At 33.7% G+C, this 9,984-nt stretch overlaps 1 protein-coding gene across 1 annotated transcript; it reads left to right on the top strand.

Moving 5' to 3' along the window:
- The first annotated feature begins 866 nt into the window (after positions 1-866).
- LOC111056182 (organic solute transporter subunit alpha) lies at positions 867-6,867 on the top strand. Its single transcript, XM_039444810.1, has 3 exons — positions 867-985; positions 4,858-5,110; positions 5,991-6,867. Exons 1-3 carry the CDS (start codon positions 902-904, stop codon positions 6,221-6,223), a joined length of 570 nt encoding a protein of 189 aa, XP_039300744.1. The 5' UTR covers positions 867-901; the 3' UTR covers positions 6,224-6,867.
- The last annotated feature ends 3,117 nt before the right edge of the window (positions 6,868-9,984 follow it).

The following is a 9,984-nucleotide window of genomic DNA, read 5'->3' as shown; positions in this document are numbered from 1 at the left end:
AATGAGCCTTCAACCTTGATTTTCACTTTCCTTGGTCAAGTATAGTATACACATTACAAATCAGTAATGTTTTCCAAAAGTGCTTTAGTCATGCCTTGTTTTTTCCAAACAGGCTTAAGTCAGCTGCCAAGCGTTTTGCGCATGCTCGATTCCAGCAGTTAGCACCTATTTTATGTGAGTTTGAAGTTATGCTGACTGATTGACTTTGATTAGTGAATCGTGTCAGTAAAATTAAGAAGAATGTGATTAATTTTGATAAATAAAAATTCATGTACTTAGATATTTATTGAAACCTTTGTTGACATCTTAAAGACAAGCTCTGATTATCAATACTCTTATAAATAATAATAGTTTGAAAGTTGTCTCCCATATGGATTTTCCAGAAGTGCTTAAGTCACTGACTTAAGGTCGTTTTGGAAAAAACCAAATGTTTAACATCTTAAAAAAATATTTTGTAATTGAATCTCACTTTTAATTGTCTTGAAAGAAGGATTTGATACTGCAAATTACATTACAAATTCTATTCCAAAGTAGCATTCAATTATATTATCAAAAATAGAAAAAATTAGTTTCTGAGAAATTCACTTTTTTGACTTAAGACATTTTGGAATCCACCTCTTGTGACTAAGTCACAACGTGTTTCTTTGGCTCCTTCCAGATTCTGTTTCACATCTGCACGCGTGGACATACATGGTCTAGCGTGCACTTGCACATACGTGCATCCCATTTGGTCATACCTTTATTCATATATTTATTTAATCCATCAGAAATGAAAGATTAAATTAAAGGGTACTACCTTTACCATTAGGCTAATAAGTAGTCACTAAAGTTAAAAGAACTGAACAAACTAATTTGTTCCAATAATAATATTTTGTTTTATTATTGTAGGACACATGTGAGAATGCTGAGAGTGCTCGTGTTACAGCTGCCAGTGGTGCAAGGACTCATATACATGGTTCTACTTGTTATGTGGGCTGAAGAACAGGTGAAAATATGATAAAATTTCATATAAAAATAGTCGAATAAAATAACAAATACTGCAAATTAGGAAATAGTTCTGATTCCTCGATCTTCACTGATTTTTACCTTTCTATCTCAAGCGATATAAATATCGGAAGACCTGAGTACAGTAGCCTCTCTCTTATCCGGACTCATCGGGACTGAGGCCAGTCCGATAACGTTTTTTCCGGTTAAACCGACGTTCCCTAAAAGTCGTTAAATTGGTACGCATATTTGTAGTTTATAAGCAATAATGACTTTTACGTAAAAATAATAAAACTAGACGCTTTTATTATATATCTGTGAACACAAAACCACAAGAAAATAGTTAGTTGCTAAGCCTTTTTACATTTGAAATATTTAAAACCAAAAACCCTGCCAATCCAGTCGGTGAACCGATGTGCTGATAATTTTTCCGGTTAAAGAGATGTCACTTCCGTGGAGTGTAGTCCGGTTAAACCGATTCCGGTTAAAAGGTTTCCGGTTAAGAGAGAGGCACTGTAGTGACTATATAGCCTAATAGTGAATAATAATAATTACTAGAGTGAATACCGGGTGATTACAAATGAAATAGACAGTTTGAATAGCTTGTAGAGATTTTATTATTTAAAAGTTTAGATCATTACTTACATGATTACATAGAAGAATTCTTGAAGTTTTTATTGAAAATTTACAGATGTTCAATGTGTGCACCATTTGCAACACGACAGATATCAACACGGTAGTCAAATTCTGACCACACACGACTAAGCATCTCACGGTTAACTGTAGCAAGAGCATTTGTGATTCGTTGTTTAAGATCATCTATATCAACAGGAAGCGGTGGTACGAAAACTCTGTCTTTTACATAGCCCCACAAGAAAAAGTCGCAGGGCGTTAGGTCCGGACTACGAGGTGGCCACGCTGACACACGTTTTTCCTCACTTGCACGGCCGATCCATCGTCTAGGAAGATGTTCATCCAGATACCCTCTGACGTCTGAGTACCAGTGAGGCGGAGCTCCATCTTGTACAAAATGAAGTTACAACTATCTTCATGGAGTTGAGGCATAACCATTCGGTTAACATGTCCAGATAAATTCTTCCGGTTACTGATGGCGTTCTTGGAAGAAGAAAGGCCCGTAAACCTTTTCACAAGATAAAGCGCAAAACACGTTCACTTTAGGAGAATCGCATATATGCTGTACAGTCTCTCTTGGTTTTCTGTTCCATACTCGTACATTATGTCTGTTAACTTTTCCAGTAATGTGAAAAGTGCATTCATCACTGAAAATTAGGCGATTAAACAATGTGTCGTCATTTTCAAGACAATGTTGTATCTCTTGACAAAATTTTTACGTACTACAACTTTATCATTGTCATTTAAACTTTGTACTAACTGCAATTTATAAGGTTCATTTTCAAACGTTTCCGCAGAATTTTCCACACAGTAGTTTGAGGAATTTGCAATTCTAACTCGCTGATCTAGTCGATTTTCCTGGACTTCGTACAAAAACATCACGAACACTATCAATTTTTTCTTCTGTAACAGAAGGTCTTCCAGTACTCTTCTTCTTACACACACATCCACGCTTTCAAACGTTCATACCAGTCATAATTGATTATGCCTTGTTGGTGGTGGTTTACCGTATTTTGTTCTGAAATGACGCTGCACAACAGTAACAGAGTTTGTTTTGGCTAATTCAATAACACAATAAGCTTTCTCCACTTGAGTAGCGGCCATATTGCTAAACTAAACTGGCTGTTGTAACACGGAGCAGCCAACAATAGCCAGCAACAGTTCTACCAACATAAACTTTAAGAAATTCCCTACAAACCTATATCACTTATGTTGAAATTTTTACAGCAGTTTAATTATCACCAGTTTAATTTTTTACAGGCTATTGAAGTTGTCTATTTCATTTGTAATCACCCGGTATTAAGTTTGTTTTTTATGTCCTGCAAAATTATTTCTTTAATATGTGTAGGTATATTTCCCATCCTAATTTAGTGATAATAATGTGAAATATTTCTTCTATGTTTGGTTTTGAAGCATCTAAATTTTAAAATCTACGTTGTGAAAATAATAATTGAGTCCTTAAAATTCAATTTGTGAAAGTAAAGAACTACAAGACTTAACCTATTTCGGACTATGTGTAACCTTATCTAAATTTGGGAGAGGAATAACATAAGATTAACTTATTTTTCCTCTCCATATCATTTTGATGATGAACTTATTGTATCAATCAATACAGGATGATGACTATAAATAAATGAAGAATGAAATGCGATCGGAAAAATTGAAAGGATAGAAAAATGTAAATTGGAAGATGCGTTTTAATTTCTGTTTCTAAGTTCACAAGAGTTTTTCTTTCTACTATAAGTTATATTGAAACTGCTTTACCCTGAAACTTAGTGAATGAAGATTTTGTTAAACCTCCTAAACTATTCATGCTTTATTAATAGAACCCAAATCATAATAAAATATATGAGTATATACTTATCCAATATGATTGAGAGAAGACAATAGGCTGAGCCAAAAACAGTCTCTCTCTCTCTCTCTCTCCCAAACTTTGATACCTTACATGAAAACTCTGTTGATAAAGTTTTAATAGTTATTGCTCTGCAAAGTTAGTAGACTGTCTACTACAAAGACCTAAAAGATGCATAGACTCACATGCAGCGCTAGTGTCGTACTTGGAATTGAAATCGGCCATTGAGGGGGCAACCTATAAGATTATTACATACCAATGCCTTTGTAATCTCTAGTATTACAAATATATAGATATAATATCTCGTGCTGAAGTACCCCAATGGCGGCCTTCAATTTCAAGTAAGAGCTATCATTGGGAAGGCATAGGCATTTTGGGTGTATATCTATTTAAGGTCTTTGGTCTACTAACTTTGATTGCTCTGTTCATTTGTACATCTTGGGCCATCAACTGTGGCATCACTAATTAATCAAATATCGAAAAAATGAGACACAGATGGTGTCAATACCACTTTAATTTTGTTTTACAAAATGACAATAGTCATCAGTCTAGCTGAGGATGGGGCCCCGAAACCATGATCCTTTTTGTAAAACAAAATTAGTGGTATTGACAACATCTGTGTCTCATTTTTTCATTATGGAGAAATACCACAGTATATCTTCAAACAATCAATTCAATAAAATAGCTATTATATTTTTTCGCCACACTGCACAGAAAGCAGCTGTTTTCCAGTCCCAACGTAGATCTGAAAGACATTGTTTGCAGACGACTCTCGTCTGACGTCAGAACAGGTTTCTTTCCGGCCTAGGCTCGAAACCAGATTTTGTTTTACATTTCCTAGGCCGGAAAGAGTACCCTTTCCAGCCGCTAACATGGAACTAATAAAGTTGATCAAAAAACAGCGATCAAAAAACTTTTCATTATTTGTGTTCATTATTCAATAATTAAAACATTTATATAGCCTCTTATTGTCATTTGAAAGAATAGAAAAGTATAAACTCAACCTCCCACATAATTGACCATCATCTTTTAGGTTATTTAGACAAATCAGAATAAAAATAAAAATACTTGGACAATTTCCTGATATTCAGATTACCTCAGATTTGCTAGAGCTATGACCTTCCACTTCTACTTTCGGAAGTGCTTAGTAAACAATTATTATATTATTATTTTATATATTATATTGTTTATTTTTGTGTGTGGCGAAAAATAGCGTTCGCACCACGGACAAAATTGTTTTTCCGGCTCTCAATTTTTTCTAGACCTCGCCTACGGCCTCGGACTTGAAAAACGATTTCGAGCCGAAAAATCTCATTTTCTGCTCTAGGTGCGAAATATACTATATCCATAATCTCCACATTGATGTAATTTTTTTTCTCTGATTTCAGAGCTTATACCAAGTAAACTACGTTTACATGCAGCCCATCGTTGTCATATCAATACTGTGCGGTATCTGGGGCATGATCATGACTATGAAAATGTTGACTGAAGTTCTGAAAGAACACCACATGCAAGGGAAATTTTTCGTACTACAGTTGGTACTGCTGCTTGGAAAATTGCAGGGCATTATTGCCAAAGTCCTGGTCAACATGGACTTCATGCCATGCAAGCCTCCGATCACACCAACTGTTTATGCTAATTGTGAGTATTCAAAATTAATTTTTACCTAAATTAAAGCTGGATTTGTACACACAACAGTGACAGTGAAAATATAATTCCTATAAGTTCTGATTGGACTATTCACACTCAGCCCGGCCGAGCGAGTATATGGATAATCCTCTTAAAATGTATGAATTCATGGCTATTTTCGTTCATTTATAAAATAGAATGATAGTACCTTTTATAGTAACCTGACCACAGAATAGGTACAGAATGGAAACTTATAATCAAACGCCTATCTAACCAATGCTTTTCACATGACGCAAAAACTAGACACGTCACGTGACCTTGGGAAGTTCCAATCCTGGCCTTCTGATTGACTCGTGGCAGTGAATGAGATCAATTGATCCGGATCATTAAAGTGATCCGAACCTACGATCAATACTATTACAATGCGGTGCTTCCTAACAAGATGGCGGATTTTTGCGTCAGGGTACTAGCCAAGTTTCCATACTGTATGTATACTGTGACCTGACGATGGTGTGATCACCGAAACTTGTAGTTATAATTTGTATTATTATTTTATTAATTTCAAAGGGTACTATAATATCTATTTTATAAAAAAAATGGAAAATCCTATTTGAACTTATGAGAAGTAGGCTATTATATTTTTGACTTCAGATAATATTTTTGGTGAGATGTAATGATATTTATCCATAATGAAACACTGGAATATTGTGTAGAAATATCACGAATCAATTGAATTACATATACATGTTTCAACAGCAATGGTGTCTATTAAAGTATATACTATACTATACTATACTATACTAAACACTATTTTATATATCAACGTCTTATTCTTCCAAATTCTTGGTTCATTATTCCTATACCTATTTGAATTTTGTTCAATCTTTTTCAGTGCTCTACAACTCAGTGATGATCTGGGAAATGGTTCTGCTGAGTATTGTGGCCCGTATCATCTACAAGAAAGCCGTGCCCGATCCGAACGGTTCGGCCGAACTGCCGCAACAAATCTGCACAATCGGCATAAAAATCAACACGCCGCCCCCCGTCATCACGGAGTGCCCCGAGAAGCGGAAACTGTCTGAGCTTCAGAACAATAACGGCACTCACTTTATAGAACGGTTTTGAACTAGTTCTGTCAATTGAGGCTTTGTGATATTTGAGATTTTGTTAATAGAACAGTTTTGAGCTAGTTCTCTCAATCACTTGAATTATTAGGTCTATTGGAAAAGAGCTAACAATTGCTAGTTCCAAGTCATTTTCAAGCAAACGCTTGGATTCGATTCAGGTTTGATAATGGTTCGATTCATATTGAGGTTTTGTAATTTCTAATTTAGTTAGAATTGCTTTGTAAGAGCGCGGTGTACAACTACTGGAAAGGAACTTATATGAAAAAGATATTTGCAAGGAGCTGGAGAATCAGAGTTATCAATGTAGGGTTATGAATATTTAATCAATAATTCCGCTTTGAGAAGCAAATTAGAGAGCTGAATGAAGACTTCAAAAAATAAACTTTTATGGAAATGATAATATTTGAGTGTTGCAGGGAGCTGGAGAGTCTGAAAATATCAATTTAAAGACGTTCCAATATTTGGTTGATAACACAGCTTTAAAAAAGCTAGTTGGAAAACTGGAATGATCACATTGGGAAAGAGATATAATATGAGAAAAATTTGATGATTTCTTGATCCATTCCGAGCTGCTTTGTATAAACACACTTTTTTATTTATTTGAACACGACATGCAGTCGATTATTAAGACTGTTGAAAATGATCGCCAGACGATTGAAAGTACTCCAGTCAGTAAGTAAAAGTTTTTAATATTTACTTAATAATCGACTGCATGTCGTGTTCAAATACATAAAAAAAGTATGAGAAAAATATTAGAAGGTTGAAAGGAGTTGAGAAATCATAAGTATCAATGTAGTGACGTTCTAATATACACTTAATTATAAACTTATTTCAAAAAGCAATTTGGGGAACTGGAATGATGACTTTTGGAAAGAGACATAATATGGAAATGTTTTTGAAGATTGCAAGGAGCTGGAGAATCATAAAATATCATTCTAACGTTCTTATATTTAGTTGTACTTATACTGATTTGGGAAAAGAAATTTTGAGAATTGGAATGATGACCTTGGAAAAAGACAGGCATAATTTATGAAAGAGATGTTTAAGGATTGAAGGGACCTAGATAATCAGAAGATATCAATGTACTGTAACATTCTAATATGTTTAGTTATTTATACTGATTTGGAGGGCTGAATGATCAATTTCGAGGAAAGAAGCATGATATGCTTAATATTAATTATAATATTCTATTAATATTATTATCATATAAGAAGTTGTAAGGAATAAAGCAAAATGTTAGAAGTATTTAATTGGAAACTATAAAGAAGACAGAAATATGAATTTTAAAGGTGATTCTTAAAATCTTTGAGAGATCAAAGAGAACGAAAGAGATAGAAATATTGAGATGAGTTGAATTAAAGTGAAGAAGCATATTATTACTTTTGATTAAGCTTGAAAGTGTCTATGTTATTGGTAGGCTAGATCATCAGATATGATATTGTTTTTTTGCAATCATACTGTGATAAGTGAGAGAAGTATTTTGATAGTGTAAACGTTAGATTTAAGGTAGGAATCTATTTATTTTAGCAAAACCTTTTCACAAAAAGTACCGAGTGATTTATTAGCTAGGTATACCTATTATAAATATTTACATATAAGATACAAGTTTTGATCTTAGGTATTTTTTTTCAAATTCATTATATATTTGTTATCATTATCATCATTTTTTACAGCATGTTGGTATGTATTAAATAAGACTTCATTCTGAATCTCTAAGGCCCGGTTGCACAACAACCGGTTAAATTTTACCGTAATTATTTCACGAGAACCAATCAGAAAAGGCCTTTTGAAAAGACGGCTAATCATGGTTAAAATTTAACCGGCTTTTCTGCAACCGGCACTAAGATTGTGTAGCTTGTAGCTAAGGCCCGGTTGCACAAAAGCCGGTTAATTTTAACCGTGATTATTTTTTCGAGAACCATCAGAGAAGGACTTTGTGATAAGACGGATTCTCTAATAGGTTCTCGTGGAATTAATCACGGTTAAAATTTAACCGGTTTTTGTGCAACCGGACTAAATTACTTTATCGTGAACTTTAAGAACTCATTTTCACATGATCTGTATACACTTTAATACTACAAAAAGTTTTTTGTAGTTTTTTTTTTCATCAATAAGAGATCAGTACAAAGCTTCAAAACCAAAGGAGCCATCGCCCACATCCTACAGAACTTCTGTAGATTTTTATATTATAAGTACAAAATTTGTAACTTCCCATTTTCTTTTTGATTTACCATTTTAATTTATTGAACTCCAAGGTACTGATGATCAAATTAGGATAATCTTATATTTTATATCCTGATATCATATTCAATTACGCTTCCCAAATAATAAATATGTAATTAACACTTTGCACAGAGAATGTTGTGGAATTTCTCCATATTAAGGTGAAATAAAAAGATGTTGTCAATTCCACAAAGTTTTTATTTGAGTCCAGTTGCATCGAAACTAGTTTGGACTCAAAAAAAAACTTTGTGGAATTGACAACATCTTTTTATTTCACCTTAATAAATTATGTGACAGGTAATACCGTAGATATTCAACTTTTGACTAAATCTTCAATGATTTTGTGTAATGCTTCATTGCTTATTTATATTATTATGGCTAAACACCAAAATAAATTTACAATGGCTATAAATTATTGTATACAGTATGATTATTGTAGCCCAATTACCATAGTAGCCTACATAATATAATAGTGATAAGATTGCTTTATAATTCTCAAGTGTAAATAATAAATAATAATAATATCGAGTGACCTGGCTGGCTCAGGTCTGGTGTCAGAGTTTTCAGGTCGCAACTGATCAATTTCAGGGCCTCTGACATGACCTAACGACTGCTTTTTAGGCAGCCGGGACCGACTTAACGTGTCCATCCGAAACACGGGAGTGGCCCGAGATAAATATCTTGCCCGGGCCGGGATTTGAGCCCGGCCTCTAGTGTAAATACCTCCATGACAATATTGCATTTCTATTATTTTGTATATAACGTCCTATTCTTCAATTTATCACCTAGGTAATCAATGGAAAACCTGTCAGTCGTCATTGTTTAAATAGGCCGCTACCTCTCTGACTGCATAAAATTATTTTGTTTATTTTAATTTGAAATGAAATGAAATGAAAAAATTCTTTATTAGGCGGAGTTAGGACTTTTAAGTCCTCTCTACCACTCAACCTCAATGATTTTTCATTACTGAGAGTTTTATGTGTAGCTAATTTGAAGGAAGAATGTGTAAAATAAAACACATTTTGTAAGTTTTATAAGAAAATAATTGGCAAGCACTCTAACCCGACAAATCAATAAGATCATCAAACTAATCCCATGCTGAGTTTTTTTCCCATTTGAAGGGTATGAAAATATTCTCCCAAATCGCCTTATAACTTGCTATCGTATGTAGTAGAAAATACAGAGACCACACATACAAGGCAGCAATATCTAATACTCGAAAATTAGTTATTTTACCTAATTTTTTCATAATCTATATCCATAGAAAGCCAAATTTTGACAAATAATGAAGATTTTTTAATATCTTCATACCTACAAGCATAGAATAAACAATCTAGATTATTATAATAAATTGATTGTATGATGAATCTAGATTGTTTATTCTATGCTACGAGATTATACTGGAGTTTCTGTGAGGAGGGACATGCATTGAGAAATAGCTTGCTGCTATACTAAATCATATGCTTTCCTATAACCAGGACTTCCTATATATATAGGAGGTCTGCTATAACCTTAGCCAAATATTAAATATATACA

Source organism: Nilaparvata lugens, unplaced genomic scaffold (genome assembly GCF_014356525.2).
Source record: "Nilaparvata lugens isolate BPH unplaced genomic scaffold, ASM1435652v1 scaffold5577, whole genome shotgun sequence".
Taxonomy (NCBI): domain Eukaryota; kingdom Metazoa; phylum Arthropoda; class Insecta; order Hemiptera; family Delphacidae; genus Nilaparvata; species Nilaparvata lugens.
Note: the sequence above shows the minus strand (reverse complement) of the source record. Positions and strands in the feature narration are given on the sequence as shown.

What these genes read in the sequence shown, in the direction of transcription:
- LOC111056182 (XM_039444810.1), top strand. Translation starts at nt 902, where the DNA reads ATGCTGAGAGTGCTCGTGTTACAGCTGCCAGTGGTGCAAGGACTCATA. An exon ending in TTATGTGGGCTGAAGAACAG is followed by an intron (nt 986 to 4,857) that starts GTGAAAATATGA and finishes CTCTGATTTCAG; the next exon opens with AGCTTATACCAAGTAAACTA. An exon ending in ACCAACTGTTTATGCTAATT is followed by an intron (nt 5,111 to 5,990) that starts GTGAGTATTCAA and finishes AATCTTTTTCAG; the next exon opens with TGCTCTACAACTCAGTGATG.